The following is a 17156-nucleotide window of genomic DNA, read 5'->3' as shown; positions in this document are numbered from 1 at the left end:
GAAAGGGACAGGCAGCTGTCCTAGGACAGGCTAGTACTGTAGCTGCTGCTAAAGAAAGCAGAGAGAAATGRCAGGAAGAAGCTTGGAAAAAGAGGGCTGCTTTTGAGACACATGGTAACTTTGTCTTCATTCAAGTACAAAACTGGGAATATGACTGCAAGCATGACTGTCATGCTCGGAAAGTGTGAGTATCTCTGGGTTGGAGGAGTGATTAAGAAAACTTAGCTCTGTGATGCATTATTGATTCTTCCTTCCAAGAGGAGGAGAAGGGGACTTTGTTCTTTTGCCCATGAAAGTGAAATATAAATTTATAAAGCTGATACTTCTGATAACAGTCTTTTTGTCTTACACTGGTTGGGAATATCTAATGATATGGCTTTCTAAAGTTTTAAGTTAACTTACATGCTTACTTAATTTGGGGAAGGCAGAATACCTCACCATTTCTTAATTTTCGTTATTTCCATATGTGTCCTAGTTTAAATTGTTTAATGTATTTTACCAATGTATTTTGATAAGCACTCAGTATTTGTACAGTCTTTATCATCTTTAAAGAATAAAATATTACATGTTTAAGAAAAATGAACGTTTGGTGAGACAGTATAAGATGTAAATGTTCAGGGAGAGGGGAGGTAGGTGTTACAGGAGTATAAACCTTTTTAGCATTTTCTATGGCCTGCAGTATGATATGGTGGCCTTTTGCCAACTGGCTTGATCTGAAAATTATTCTGGTTTATGAGTGATTTGCCTGATTTTCTCTACTCCTGTGCTAATTTTTATTAAATAGATAGAACTTCAAAACTGGAGATACACGAGACTAATTTCCTTGCTGTCAAGTGTCAGAATTCTGTTTGCTGTTTTCAATAGCTGCTTGTTGCTCATCTCCATTTTTTTTTGCTCCAGAAATAGTTACTTCTGTAAATTCTCTATTTTGACTTTAGTACTGAATGTGTTCGGAAGGAGAATGATAGTAATCTGCCTTCAAACCTCTTTAAAGCAATGAGAATTGGCAACTATTGTGGGGTCCTCAAAACRATTAAAAAGAAAACTTGAAAATATGCTGATAAAGTCTTCTTATAAAAGTATATACAGAGAATTRATGAGTAATACATTCAAAGTGTGTAATAAAACTCAAACTTCAAAGAGGATGGCACTTCTTTTTTTATTTTTATTAATGTGAATCTATAACACTACTTCAGAACTATTTTGAGACCTGTGGCCCTTGCACTTTGCTAATCAACAGGTACCAATACTGAATTAGTAGTGGAGAGGGGAAGATTTCATACTTTGCTTTCCCCATCAGTGCAAGGTATAACACTAAAAAGATAGAGGATTTTGAGAATAGTATTAGTGACTCTGAGTTAARGTTGACTGGTTTTGCTGTTTTTTATATTTTAAAGATTTTGAAAAGATTAGCTAGTATGGCTAGTTAGTTATATAGCTACCTGTTGTTCTAAAGCTATTAGGCTTTTGGAAAGAGAAAAGTTAGTAGTTTTGTATGTTCAAGTATTATGACCTAAGCCATTAAGATAATTCCATAGAAGAATCCGTCACAGAAGTATCTCTGGTCTAAAGATGTGAAAACCTTAAAGCTTATCTTAWCAAGCTTAATAAAGTTTGTATTTGTATCTTTGTATAGTTTGTATAGTTCTTATTGCAGTCTGTAGTTTTAATTTAAGATCGTGAGAATGTCACGTTTCTATTTGGTTGTGGTTGACAAAAACAAAATATATACTTATGTAAGCAAACTGTTTTTGCTGACACCATACAAGATTTCATTGCTGGAGAAACCAAGTTTCAAATAGTTGAAGTATAGACAAGTGCATAGTATTCTGCACTTTGACCCAAACAAATAAACTTTTACCTGACTGGAATGCCAGACTGCAGCCACCTGGTCTCAAAAGGCCTGTTCACATGGCTCAGATAGTGGGATACGCACCAGAACCTGGGAAAGTAAAACACAGATTGCCAAAATAAGAGTTCTTTAAGATACAAACTCTCTCAATGACTTACTTATTTCAATTAAAAGGAATATATGTGCTGATTTGTAGATGCTGAACCATTTATATTCTTTAAAATAAACTTCAGGGGGAAAATAACTTTCCCCTCCTTCCCTTTAAGAATTTTTTCATGAAAAAATGGTATTTAAACTGACTAAATAGTAGATGTTCTACAAGCAAAACTTATAACAACCTCACCACATCCTGGGCTACTTCAGCTGTATCTTGTAAATTGATAGAACTTTCCACTGATTTATGTGTGAAGTTTAAGAGAACAGGATGTCTACTGGGTATTCTTTCTCAATCTGTTAAACTTCCAGCTGCAGGCTTCCAGTGCTCCTAGTCTTTTGGCAGCACAGTGTTGATATTTCAGCAAAAACTATCTCACTTGTAGTCTTTCCACTTCTTGTCTTTGGTCTTTTATTGGGGTTGTTTGTAGAAAGAGACAGCATAAGTAAGAAATAAATGGATAGGTTTAAAAAAATACCTAAGATTTAGATAACAGTAACTGGTATGCAGCCAGTAGCTATGATTTGAAGCAGTGGAGTATATTGATAAGAAGTGTGATTAAATTAGATGGAAACTATTGCGTCTGAAAGCTTTGCTCTGCACTAACTTGAATCTTTGTATGAAAATGTTTGACTGTTCTCAGACTGACTCTTGAATGCCAAACTTCATTTTGCTTGTGTGCCAAAATAAAGTTTAAATGAAGGTCTTGAAAGTCATGCTTTAGACAACGCTCTAAATTGTGAGATAAATAATAAGCTTGTTTAGTCAGCCTAGGAGGTGAATCTGATCTTCTTGTGTCAATGTATTTTCTTGGCTTCATTCTAGTTTTTGATGACGGTGATGAAAGGACCTTGAGACGAACTTCTTTATGCTTGAAGGGAGAAAGGCACTTTGCAGAAAGTGAGGTAAAGCGATGATGGACATGCATTCAAAGCTGAGAGTTTCTTTAATGATAGGAAGAAATTGCAAAATAATTTTGTTTCTTTTTTTTCCATGTAGACACTTGACCAGCTGCCACTAACCAATCCAGAGCACTTTGGAACGCCAGTTATTGGGAAGAAATCTAACAGAGGAAGAAGATCATCTCTTCCTGTGTGAGTTTTARTAGTGCTGTGTTGCTTTCCTTTACTGTCCCTTGCTAAAGCTTAAGCAGTGTCCTTGAAGTCTATCGTGTGAGCTGTGTAGACAAGTTATGAACTTAAGTAATGCAATTCATGCAGAAGTGTTTATATATTAACTGTATTGTAAAATTGATTTGTTTTTTATTGCAGTAGCCTTAAGAATGTTTATGCTTCTCTAATGTAATAGAAGCTGAATGTGCAGGAAATGTAGGAATTTTAACCTTTCTGCTACAGAGTAGAAAAAAAAAGATGTTTTTAAATTTCTGTGGCAGAGACTATATCCTTTTCTTTCATGTCTGTGCACAGTCAAATCCTGATTCATGCCTCCAATTTCAACATGAYGCTGTTGTAAAATAATAGTACTTATAGTTGGAAAGGATTTCTTCAAAATTCTTCTCACTGAGTAAGTGCAGTTAGTATTTAGGTGTATTTCAAGTAAATTTAGCTCTTGAAATTCTAATTTTGTTTTTGAAGTTTTGCAGAATGGTGGGAAAGGTCTGCTTATAAGCTGTATATGCTTTCAAATATTTTTTTCAGTAAAAAATTGTAAATTACTGTTTGTTTTAATAATTTAGAACGGAAGATGAAAAAGAGGATGAAAGTAGTGAAGAAGAGGATGAAGATAAAAGGCGTCTCAGTGATGAATTACTTGGCAAAGTTGTGAGTGTGACTTGCAGTTTGGAGAAGGCAGACTGGTATCCAGCTTTGGTAAGTTACTTAAGACATTGACAATTCTGATGTCATACTACTGCTATCTTTTTAGGTGAAAATGTCATCAGACTTGTTTAAGCATTGCTTTTTACAGCTGTTTTCCTGGACAGGATGGTTTGCAAACTTTACAACATTTATAGAAAAGTTAAGAGTGTAGTTGGACTAACCACTGCTGTACAAATTCTCTAAAAATACAAGTATTCCGTATCGTATTTTTACAAACATTTTTACTTAGTTAGTAGGAGACTAAAGATTCTAAGGGACATTAGCATTTATGTATAACTTGTACGTAGTTTTATGACTTATATCTTTCACAACTGCACTTGAAATGATTGGTATATAACAATGTTTTTCTTTTTAAGAAATTGGATATGTTAGAACTTGCACTTCTAGGAAATTTACAAAGAACTAGATTTATAAATTTTAATTGCAGTGAAACTTTTTGTAATTTTTTTATATTTAATGATTGCCTTTTTCTTTAGACTTTCAATTTTAAGAAGTATGAGCTCGTTTTATGCATTTTTTTTACATGAGCGGTCAGTTACTCAAGCAGTACAGATTGGTTATTATTTTTATTTGACTATAAATAGAAGATGTGTCTGTTTGTAGACATAGCTAAATATAAATATATATTAAATAARTACAAGTGCCTAGCTTGTACTGTAAAGGTAGGTATCTTGCAGATTTTTACACACAGTTTACAGATACATATCCGAATTGTTTTCTTAAGTAAAATTTTTGCAATATCATTGGACARGTTGAATACACATCTTCTGTCATCATCCATGAAAGACAACTGTTCGTTAAAGAACAGAGTTTGTTAGAGAGCTGAACTGATAGATTTTGTTCAGATTCTTGTAGATATTGTTTACTTAACTGAATACGTCATAGTCCTTTATTTTGAGTCATCAGRGTAAGCTGGAACAATCAGCTATAACAATCTTCTAACTTAGCTTAACATTCTACTTTCTTCTATGAAAAAGCTAAATACACTGGCTAGTTATCTTCCCCTTCCCTGAAAAAGACACATTGGTGCACTATAGGATGAACAGTTGATGCTGACTTAYGCATTTTATGTTAGTTTAAAATGTGAGATGTGGTGTCCTCTGTGTGTCCTGATTGTTACATATCTCTTTGCCAAGGATAGGTTTTAAATTAATATGGTTCTAAATAGGAGATTAACTTAATACAGACCCTGTGGCTACTGCTCTGTCCTCTTCTGAGAAACAAGAATGTCATTTTGTGATTTTTGGGGTAAAATCCTACCTCAGCTGAATTAGGTGGCACAGCTTCCACTAATCCTGGTAGGTCCAGGAGTTCATCATCACGCCTTGTGCTATCCATATATGGTCTAGAGCAAAAATGTAACCTTGTTCTGTGTTTTATGGTAATTCAAATGCTGCAAATACGTTTTTTTTCCACTTCTTTGGACCTTTAGAGGAAATACTGCTGTGGCAGGATGCATATGGATTCCATACTGGTTTATGTTATCCACAACTCAAAAAAAAAAAAAAAAAAAAAAAAAAAACCCAACTATTTACCTGTCAGTTTGGATGCCTAAGATCAGAAGTTAATATAAAATGAGTGGGTCTGTGACTTTTCTTTTTAAACGGTTGCTTTGTATGGATTTCATAGGAGCAGGAGGAAAAAAACAGGGTGATCAAACAGAATTCCATGATTTCACTCCTATAGGGTAGTTTTTAAGTTTGCAAATTAAATAGTAAACATTTTGGGCTTTCACATGGCAAGAAGATTGCATAGTATAAGACTAACTGCTTCTTAAAATTTGTCATTGTTGGCCTTTGCAATATAAATTGGACTATCTGCTTCCTCTCTCAGGACTGGACATTATAATAAAAGAAACAGAGAAACGGTAATTTTTCTGATACCCATCTTTCTTTCTTTGCTATCAAGATCAGCCTTTTCTCTCTCTTTTTTTTTTTTTTGGTCTAAAAAGTGTTTTGTTTGAAACTTCAGGTTGTATCTCCCAGCTGTAATGATGATGTCACAGTGAAGAAGGACCAGTGTTTAGTTCGATCCTTTGCAGATTCAAAATTGTAAGTAATAGCTTTATACAGGAAAAATAAGAAAAACTAATGAGATATTCCTTCTGAAGACATTAACATTTATTTCTATAAGTAAGGGTACAATTTTGCAGAGTGTTGTTGCTATGCATTTACTGTTCCACATTTGTGCCCACATTTGTGCTAAGTGGAAAAAACAAATAAATGGCTTACAGCTTTAGAGGAGGGCCTGAAATCTTACACGATTTGAGAAACGTCTGAGGCTAACATTTGCTTTCACTGGAAGAAAAATAAATTTAATCTTAAACATTTTCCTGTATTTTTTAACTGTTTTCATTCGTAGTCCACTTCCAACTAATTTCTTCTGTGATGGGTCCCCCCCCGCCGAAACATGCACACGCAAACACTTACCTTGTCTTTGTAGTGATGGATTTCATTGGATTACCAAAGTTTTTTTCATGCCTTTTTGTTTTAAGGAGAAAAGATTAACAACTTTGAAATAAGCAAGTAATAGCRTAAGAAGATTCCTGTTCTCTAAAGCTTGGCTTTTTTCCTTCACAGTTCCCTCTRTAATGTAGTGTTACACTAGTTGGCTACCTGATTGACTCATTCCCTCCAATGCTCAGATGTCCAATGTTGTTTTAATAGCAGMATTGAAAAGTCTTTAACCAACTTTTTTGAAAAGAGAAATGAATTTAAAGTAACTGTTGAATTAAWTTTTTTACAAAAATCTGGACAAAGATTTCTGGGAAAATAAAGACAAATCGTATTGTTCCTAAACATAAAAATTAAAAAAAAAAAAGAGGGAGTGGGAGAGAGAAAGATGTGTGTTACTTAATGAATAATGTATTCAAAAGAGTATGAAAAGTGTTTGGGGGGKTTTGTTTTGTTTTGTTTTTTTAAGCCATTTCCCATTATTTCTTTTCATCCTTGTAAAGTACTTCTGATGCATCTGTCTCAACATATTGTAACTAAAAACATTTTTGCTGAAGGTCAGCTGTCACCCCTTTTTCTCTCTTTCAAAGTGAACAGTCTGAGATTTTAATAGCCATGATTTTGGGTGGAATGCAAGTACTTGAGTACTGAAACATACTCTAGGTAGCTGAAAGCTTTATTCATTTTGGCCTTCTAATGTAGACATACGTCATCAGCATTCTAGGTTGGTCTGAATCTTTATATGCTGAAGGTAAATGTCACTGGAAAAACATGCAGACTTGCTCTGTTTTACCCTTTTTTTTTTCCTTCATAGTAGTATGGCTTTAACTTCAGAAAATGGCAGCCTCCAATTCCTGAGGTTTTACTTAAGTTTTTTTGAAATAACAGAAAGAAAAAAAAATCTTATTATAACAACTCACTTGCAAGGCTTTCCTTGCAGGTTGGTTAGCATTTCTATTGCAGTAGTTCAGTAACTGAATATTCAGTGTAAGTTTAGAACAGAGCAACTTAAATATGTTTTACTGTGAGAGCACTTCTGTAATTTAAACATAAAAATTGACCATTTATCAATGCAGATAYGTGAACATGACTTCATTGCTGTTCTGTGCTAGCAGAAACGCAGTTTGAAAATAGAGGACTTGTTTCTCTTTAACAAGTTTGCTATTTAAGGTGTCAGCTATTAGTTAAGCAGAAAACATTTTTTAAGTTGTTAATCAATTATGTGGAATATTTTCACTTTTTAAATTTGCATAACTCAAATGTTTAAAATACAGAAACTTTACAAACTTGTCTTAATTACAAGAGTACTTTTAGTATCTGAGTTTCAGAGGAAGATTGGAAGTTTATTTTGCTTTTGAGTTTTAAATTAAGACCTGCAATAACAAATGCCTTATTTCTTTATTACTTAGAAAGAACCTGGAAAATAAATGATGTATCTTGAATATGTAGAAATTACTATTTTTTAAGTGGAGTACTTGCCTTGCTATGATTAAAAAATAATAATAGAACTTTCTTTTTTTTTCAGTTACTCAGTATCAAGAAAAGACATTAAGGAACTAGATRTTTTAAACTTACCAAAGTCTGAGTCCTCTACTAAGAAAGGTAAATTAAGTTTTAGCTATTAAAAAAAAACCTTACATAATAATAATTTTATCTTTTGTAAATAAGTGACATCATGTTGATTTGAAGTAAAAGCACTAGGATTTTTGCAAGCAATTTAAAATGTGCTGAATTAGAGCAGCTTGGGATACAACCTCCTTGTCTTTTAAGTGACACCCAGTAGAAGTCTCATTCATTTGACTTTTATTTCTTCCTTTTGTTCTGCTCCAAATTCAGGCAAATTGAATAGGATATATTTAAGACAGAGTATATGAAATGCCATTATGCAATGATGTGCCCCTCCCCTAAAACCAAAGTTGCATGCTAGAATTAAAAATACTTGTCTTTATTTGAAAAATACCCAAAGAACAAGGAGAAAACTTTATTAGACAAGCCTATTTGTGTAGCCTGTGATTAATATTCGATATAAAAGACTAAAAACAGAGTTTGATTTCTGAATGGATGATGTGACTACAATATCCATGTTTTAGAGTGTTTGTGGAAGGCCAGATTCTCACCTGGATGTAAGTATTTTTTTAAAAACTTCCAATGCTGCTTCTCACAGTTAGGCCTTGAATCACAAAATTGGTTAAGGAGAAATCTCTAAAATGTTTGTATTTAAAAAAACAAAACAAACACTTTACAAGTAAGGATTAAACCTGATAAAGTATTAACGCAGCTTTGATTAAGATTCATATAATCACTAGTGRTAAGAAGGTATATGGAAGTCATTATTAACTATTTCTTAGTACAGAACTTCAGGACAGTGATCAGATGTAAGGAATAAGATGAATCCAAGAAAGGAAAGGGAGTGTCTTTTTTTTTTTTTCTGCCCCCACTCCATCTTCATTTTGTTTTCCCCTCCCCTGCAGCATTTAACTGGGTTGTGGGATTCATTGCCGTAGTTGAGTTTTGTGGAGCCAAATGTACAAATGGTTTCATAARGAGATTAGACAAATTTGTGGAAGATACTCCATCAGCAGCTATTAAATAAGAGACTCTGGAGGCAATGCTTGGCTTGGGAAATACTTCAGCCRTTGATTATTAGAAGCTGGAAAAGCATATTTGGAGAAGAATCACTCTATACCTGCCCGGTTATGGATAGTTTTCTCTGAACTGTTTGACCACATAGCTCACACATGGCTAAACAGTTCAGAGAAAGGTATGTGTAACGGACTGAATATCGCCATTTGCCTTAGTAACTGAGTAAAGGGAGTTCTGGTGCTTTTTATTCTCCAGCAACATTGCAAATGGCTTGTTGGAGGACAAACCTCTTCTGGGTACTTTTTTGATTCCTCTTTAATAAAGTCACTTAATGTGTCTCAGGGGGGTTGTGTGTTGGGGTTTTGTGGGTTTGTCTTGCTTTGTTTTTCTTCCCCCTTGGAGCACCTATTCAAGGGAAAGAATTTGAGGTATTCCTGTTGTACAAATGTGACTTCCCCCCTGCCCCCTCAGTGCCTTGCTCATTGGTGTATTTTTCCTCTGTTCCAAACAATAATGTAACTTCTCTTTAGAAAGTTCTTAAATTGTTTTTTTTCAATCTAAACTTTCAACTTGCATATCTTTCAAAGAGAACAAAGGAACTCCTGTTACTTGATCCAGCTGTGATGGTTTATTTTTTAAAATAGCTTTGTATCACAGAATTTCTGTCTTATACGTATAGAAACAGAGCAGCTTCACAGTTGCACAGAATATATATGGATAACTATAGGTGTTTGTCATTGATGTTGTGCATATAAATAGGTGAAGACCGTAGTACGGTTCATAAAGACATCTACCTAGAAAATAACATGCAGGGTGCAGGGTATGGGATGGATGATCTCAACTCTAAGCTCCTTGAGTTACTGATAATTGATTTTTAAAATCTGACAAACTTGAAATTTAAAATGTATGGGCTGTGTTTAAAGGTAAAGTATGTGGTTTACCACCTTAGGTTAATTTATTTCTGAATTTCATTTTTAGTTTAAAATGGCATTGTAATTTGCAACAACATAAAAAAGTAAATTAAAAATGCTTTGTAATTCTGAATATGTTGGATGAGATAAAAACAGAGCACTTCTTCTGTAGGGTTGCAGGAAGCAAGCACGTTCTTCAACACAAAAGGTGTTCCTCGTAACTGGAAAATTGACATAAATGAAATTCTGGAATCATCTAGCAGTGATGAAGAAGATGGAGCTGCTGCAGAAACTGATGAAGAGGAAGAAAAAGCTGAAGAAAAAAATGAAGAAATAGTGGTAAGTCTGAACAATTTCAGTCACGTTTCAAAGATAACTGAATAACTTGTATGCCTGAAGATGTTCCATTCGCTGAAGTTTCACTCTCAGCCTTAGCTTACTCTCTTTAACGAGTTTTCCGACCCTTGTTCTTGTCTTTGCTGCTAACTTTCTGTAATGGGGTTTGCRTGCAATGACAGGTAGCCTGCTATTATCCAATGCAGAAATTGGAGACGAGTCTCAGAAATTAAGAATTCAAGGCAGAAAGGAGTGACAGAAAGAATCTGGATCAAAGAGAAAGAAGTATGGAGAGAATCTGAACCAAAAATTTGATGCTCAGCTGAATAGTAATAATCCAGTGTTAARGAGAAATAACTTTTTTCTGAAAAGAGTAGTTTGATAAAAAGACAAAATGAACTGCTAAAACCAAAATACTAGGCTGAGTAAAAGAAAGTGTGAGCTAATGCCTAGAGCCGGTTAAAAGCTATTTGCTGCCCCAGACTCTAAAAGCAGTACAGTGCTTATCTKTGAAAGTGAGTCACAGCATTAGTTTTTTCCTGACCACTGTCACTGGAGATTAGAAATGATCCGAAATGTGCATTCTGCTTAATAACGGGTTGAGATTCATGGAAAAATATTTTTTTGCATTAGAATAAAGTAAAATATTTGGAGTCATTCCTTTTCTACAGTGGAAGGTAACATGTCTCWGTGTCCTCAGAAACAAAATTACAGAATTCCCTTTCATTTCTATCACCTATATTTAAATCCACRAGTAAGGGAGGAGGGTGCTTCTTTTTTGTGTCGTTCGGCTATGGGATTTATTTGCCTATTTATTTTGGGGGGGGGGGAATTTTCCAGTGTGCTTGGAAACATTCGCTGCTTTATGCAGCGAAAGCAAGTGAAGTTTGTCTCCTAAGGAAGGTCAAATAGCGTTTCCCTTTCACTTCCCCTGTAGTATGTGGTTTTGTCACACTGAAAACAGAATGGCTGTTCATACTTGGAGGCTGCCTACAGTGTTGCCACAGCAACACACTGTTGGTTTCGAGTGAGCATGCTCCCGAAGAGAGGCAGATTTAGCAGAGGCTTGGCAGCCTGCCAGGGGAGGCTTGCCAGATGCTTTGAAATGGGCTGTCTCTTTTCTTTTCCTTTCATGTAATGTCTGATTTTTTTTTTTTATATGGAAGAGAATGTAAGTAATGCTGTGTAACTGCGGATGCCGTGCAGTGAGAGAGAAAGAAAGCAAATATTTGCAAGGCAGGCTGAAATATGTCCGGGCACTGGGCAGATTAGGTAGAAAGGAAATAAAACCATTTTACATTTGAAAGAATGCAGCTCATAGGTAAGGATTTTGTGTTTTCGTGTGTGATTATTGATATTTGTAGTACGAATGTGGATTTGAGGTAGAGATTTTGAGATTTCTGGTGCATGAACAGTCTGGTGGAGCATGCTACCAGGGTAGATGTTTCCACGTAAAAAAGACAATAAGAATCTATTTTTAGGTAYTAATTTTACGCCTTAGTAACAGAGTTCTGCAAAATGGAGTCTATATGTCTATGTGAAAATGATGATATGATAGATACATGTAAAGATGAATGTGCATAGAATGTAAAATCTTTTGGTTTTTTTCCTCTATTCACAGTGAAAAGGACTGAATAGGCCACATTTTGCAGGGTGTGAACTGTTGCAGTCTGTATTGGTCTGTTTGTATTAATGCTGGTTAAAATTGCAGAATATCAGTCACTAAAAGTCAAGGGTTGTTATACTGGTTTTCTAATACCCATTTTTAAACATCATTTTTCATGGCTTTTGCAGAAATGTGCTGTGTTTCAAACAAAGAAGGGGGAGGGGGAGCTTCTTTCTGTTTTTTTTTAGGGAAAAAAAAAGGCAAATACCCCCCCTCCCACCCCCACCCCAACTCACAACATTCCTGTAAAAGAAAAGGAGTTATTTTAAAGGACTAATCAGAGTGTAACTAGTGAAGCAAGGGATTCCAGACAGGTAGATGTGCTGATAGGAAAAACTGTAGAATCCATTATGTCCAGGTGACAAATGAGCATCTTCATGCTGTAGCAGAGCACAGATATTAATCGTTTTAGATTGTGTCAGAGCAGAACTGTCATTCTGGCCCATTAAATCAGATTCCTGGTTCAAGTGTTACAGTATGTAATCTGTTTTAATTGTGGACCAAGCTAGATATCACAGGTAAAAAGAATTTGGAGAATTTATTTATATATATTTATATTTATATTTATTTATATTTATATATATATATATATAAAATCTTTTTTTCCTTTAGAAGGTAAGTMATATGCGTTGCAGAGGGAATCAAAGAATGAAGAATGTTGTCTTGCCTTTATTTTACTACAACTGTTGAATTACTCAAATTTTGCATTTACATTACAATTCTCTTCTGTTAATGAAKGTCAAAATAGCCTTCGTCCATGTTCTGTCAGGGTATTTCCTATGGAGCTTTTGTTTTAGAACTACAAGTTGTTATGCTTCTTGAGGTGGGAAGGGAGATGTGAAAGTAATTTTTTCTTTCTTTCTTGCACCTCCCCCCATCCAGCTTTGGAGATGCACAGAAATGAAGGCCTGGCCGCTGACCTGCCATGATGGGCCTTCGTTAAATTAATTAAATGGACATAAACCTACATAGTATATAATGAGAGCATAAAGTCAGTCCAAAGAATTTAATTCTGGGAAATGGAAGGTTCCTATTTTTCTGCAGTAGGATCTTTTATAATGGAAAGGAGCAGAGAGACCTACTGTAGYTGGTGATCACAGATCCTACCATTTTTCCAGTAGCTGTCTTAAAAGTCTATAACTTTRCTTTGACAGAGACTGTCTTTCTAATTGTTCTGCCTTTTGTGAAATATGAAAAGTATGTTAGCATTGATACAGCAAGGTTTCCAGGCTTTACATGGTCTTGCACAGTAAGGAATGGGAACCAATATGGTGGTGGTGAGATSCTTATCCTTCTTGCTGGTGGTAGCGGTCTTGTGTGGTCTTGAGTTGACTGTGAACAAGGAAAATGTGGAAATGGTTGTCATAGACTTTAACAAGGATTGTGTTACATTGAGTTGCTCAGCATGTTCAAATTATTGGATTTTTGGCAATAACTGCAATATGTGATGCAACCCCAGATTACTTTTGATTCACAATGTGAGGTTTTAGTAACAGAACAGATTATTTGCTTGTATCACAGCAAGTGTGGAAAAAACAGGAGACACTATAAAAAAAAATCTGCTATCAAATGAAAGTGTGAGGAATCACTCAATTTGTTTGAATCCATATAAAAATCTGGATATCGTTTTTTCTTTTTAACCATTTTTCAACATGTCAGAATAAGAGAATTAGCTACGTGTTGAGGATACAATGCAGAATGAAGGAATAGATTGTAGTTAAAGGAAAAAKAAAATCTAAACTCTATCTCCACATAGAAATATAAGCTTTTTGAGTATTATTTAATTTTTATTAAAAAACAGATTGTATATACTACTGTATTTGCTTGTACTTAAGTTGGTCTGTCAAGGAAGAAATCTTCTTTTTTTTTTTTTTTTATTTCCCCTCTCATGATAAAATAGTCAAATATCCTCCATATATGCTCCATGTTTTACGTGAGATCATGCAGGCAACATTCAGTTCTGTCTCTATCTCCCTTTAGGGCATTCTGATTCAGAGAAAGAAACAAGATTTCAACATGCAGTTATTTGAAATGTATTTTCAGTACATGTTCTTAATAGGTGTATTCACATCATATCAGAATGAAAACAAGGAATTTTTTCTGTATAATTTTAATCTTGCAAGTTTCAACATTGTATCTTTTTTATAACATCAACTTTGTCAAGCACAGGGAAAAAGCCGTTTCTGTCTGATCTATAGAATTGATTATTASACCACGTTTGAAAGCTTATCCTTCTCACTTCAATTGCAGTTTCTTGTTCTTTTACTTTTTTTCCCTAATCAAACATGCATAACACGTTCAGAAAAAAAATTCTAGCCAGYTTATCTCCATGCCTCTCATGCCATCAAAGAAAGAGCTGTAGCACCTCCATGTGTGTGTGTATAGGAATTTTCTTATATTCTTCATTTTGAATGTCACCTGGAACATGTATGTATAGTACTTTTAGTACTGCAGATTCGTTTACAGTTTTTAAGATTCTTACATCACAACAGCACCAAGAAACATGCCAGAATTGCTTTATATTGTTGATCAGGGAGAATGTAAGAAGCCTTCTCTAATGTACCTATTCTGCAAATAAGCAAAGGATTTCAGTCCTCATGATAGTCATTATCATGTATTTTATCAGCACTAAGTTCATAAAAGAAAAAGGAGTGTATGAGATTCACAGTGTTCTTTAAGAGGCCTGAGATTCCTACAAATGATCAGTAGTTATCTAGTACTTTAAATATTACATTTTTACTTACAAAAGAGTACCTGGGTAATAAGAATTATCGTTAAGTGACTTAGACCAGATCAAGTATTACATGAATCATTCATTTCTGTTGAGATGTGCACATATTTTATGATAACATACAAAAAGATCTTTAAAAAATTCAAAGTTAATGAAGCGTAGTATTCTGGAATAAATGATTTACTTAGGTATGTAAAACCAAAACAGTTAAATAGCTGTAAAAATAGCTAAGCATTCATTAGCTGATCATCTGTTTCATGCATGCATGCATTTGTAGGAGTTTTGGCTACTGTGAAGCTTGGCCTGCATCACACCGAGCACAAATGTTTTTATAAAGAACTTCTTGCTCGCAATTTTGTGCTGACTCGTGTTCTCAAAATAGTCTTCAAAGACAGGCAGAGAGGTTACAAACTGAGGCACAGTTCTACAGCAAGTCGTTGCTGAGGGTGGTTGGAGCCTTGGTTCTCGTTGGTGGAAGTCAACATTTTAAGGCCTCTCATCTTCAGGTGGTGTCAAGCTGTTAAGTGGTTGCAATCAGTTTACTTCTTTTCATTTCCTTAATTAGTATTCAAATGCAGCATCGGAAATTAAATAAGCAAGTAACAGAAATGTATGTAAGTATTCTGAAGGAACAAAATACAGCAACCATAACATGTTGTCTTCATCATACATTTTTCTGAACTCCAGGTGCTGTACACACTGTTCTCTCTTTTAGGTTGTATTTATTTTGGGTAAGAGCTCATGATATTGTCAGTCTGTTAATAACATAAAAGAAAGCTCTGTCCCTGGTAGTTTAGGTTAGTATTGATTGAGGGCATGATGTACATGCCTGTAAGCAGAAATTTTGTAAAATAAACTATTTATTCCTCTATGCTCCTGCTCAGCTGTACAGCTTAGGATCCACAGGAGCTCTAACTGCTTTCTTTAGAGTAAATGATGAGTCAGGGTAACAGAGCTCGATTCTTATTTAAAATCATGGTAGTGCTAAAGATAGAGGCAAAACTCTTGCTGAATAAAGGCTTCTCCATATGAAGTAAAGCCAGTTAAAAGCTTTCTGCAAGTTCCTGTGGGTTTTTATGTTGGGTTGTTTTGCTTTGGTGGTGCTTATCCTGAAAAGTAAAATAAATTCTACACAATAAGTAAAAGTATTCTTAGTATTACTTGGAATAGAAAAAGAGCATGCTCTTTATACAGAGATYTGTGTTCACTGCTGCTTTCATTTTTTACTGTCTACAATATTTCCCRATTAATATGACCAGTGAATCAGAGAGGAGAAAAAATATCAAACCCATAAAATTTCAAAAAAGGGTATTCTAGAGATTTATTTCAATATAAAATTCAGCCCTTCACCCTTCAACAACAACAACAGCAAATTTCATGTTGCGAAAATGCTATGGCTGTTGGTTAAACAACATAGTCTCTATTTTGACCTCCTGCCGTTTAAAGCTTTCAGATTGCTGTGCCTCTCACTTGGAGATATCTTTGGCCACGCTCTCCCCTAATTGCAACTCCTCCATAGGAAAAGATGAAATAAGGAGATAGGATCCTCTTAAGAAAACAGATTTTGAAGAACTGTCACTGTGAACTGATTTGTGGCTAATCTGAAACAAATCTCTGAAACTCTCCGGTGAGAAYACCTGGATAGAAATGAGTTTTGGGAGTAGCAGAGTTTCCCCAGTGCCTGCTAGAAAGGCCTCCCAGGAGGTTCAGCTCCCCAGTCACCCGCTGACAAAACTGTTCCTCTCCACAGTGGTGGCAGGTTGCGCTATGAACCTTTCTGAGGTGTTCTCTTCACTGTCTAGGTGCAGCTCTTTAAGGATGCTAATACAGCAGCACGGAAGGTAGCTGATACAATTGCAGTAAAACCCAACTCTAAATCAGAGAAGCAGACTGCCTGCAAACTCATTGCATCCGACTGCAAAGAGATAGCCTTGATGAAACGTGACCTCTTCTAATAATCCCTGTGTCTTAACGTTTCAGTAATGTGAAGCATTAATATTTCTCTTTTTGTGCAGTGGGAGAAGAGTTTGAGATAGTTGATGCACAAATTCATGCCTTAGTGATAGTCACTCAGAGCTGCATTCATGTCACCTCTCAGAAGCAGTTAGCACCTCTTCTGGCGTTGAGTATCAGGCATGATTCAGACTCTCCCTGCCAGGGGTGCCAGCTCCTGGCTTGTGTACCATCAAAGGAAGAAGTAGGCACAGCTATCAGGATGTATAACCTAAATGACTAAATACTGCAGTCGGTTTTTCTACCCCAGTTCTGTAAATGTGTGAAAGCTTTTCACCTTTACTTATTGCTTTTCTTCAGATGAAAGTATTTGATATCCATGAAATGGTTAACATTCTGTTTGTAACAGTGTTACTTCTAACCTACATTTCTGCTGTTTTAACTGACAGTTCTGGATTGGCATTACCTACATAAAAAGAAATAATTTTAATTCAAGTATTCAGAAATATTTTTTTAGTGTTTTTGGACAGATTTAGCTTGCATAGCTTGATTTGTAGTGCCTTTAATTGGTAAACATTACAGTAGATGCTAGAAATGTCTCGACTGTGAAGTGGATTCACAATCTAGTTAGGAAAGGAAAAAGCTGTGGTTTCTATAGCAATAGTTCATGTGCTAACCT

General features: G+C 35.1%; 1 protein-coding gene across 3 annotated transcripts in view; it reads left to right on the top strand.

Annotated features, from left to right (window-relative positions):
* The window catches only part of ARID4A (AT-rich interaction domain 4A), a 50633-nt gene that overhangs the window by 14874 nt on the left and 18603 nt on the right, over nt 1-17156 (top strand). For all 3 annotated transcript variants that reach the window (XM_085315076.1, XM_085315079.1, XM_085315075.1), the window contains exons 5-10: nt 2832-2911; nt 3006-3100; nt 3703-3835; nt 5816-5895; nt 7823-7899; nt 9964-10130. In XM_085315076.1, the coding sequence (XP_085171202.1) occupies nt 2832-2911; nt 3006-3100; nt 3703-3835; nt 5816-5895; nt 7823-7899; nt 9964-10130 (632 nt within the window). The remainder of the gene's footprint in view (nt 1-2831; nt 2912-3005; nt 3101-3702; nt 3836-5815; nt 5896-7822; nt 7900-9963; nt 10131-17156) is intronic.

This window comes from Rhea americana, unplaced genomic scaffold, assembly GCF_003343005.1.
Source record: "Rhea americana isolate MKP2758 unplaced genomic scaffold, rheAme1 scaffold_42, whole genome shotgun sequence".
NCBI lineage: Eukaryota > Metazoa > Chordata > Aves > Rheiformes > Rheidae > Rhea > Rhea americana.
The sequence above is the reverse complement of the archived record's forward strand: the minus strand, read 5'-3'. Positions and strand labels throughout refer to the sequence as shown.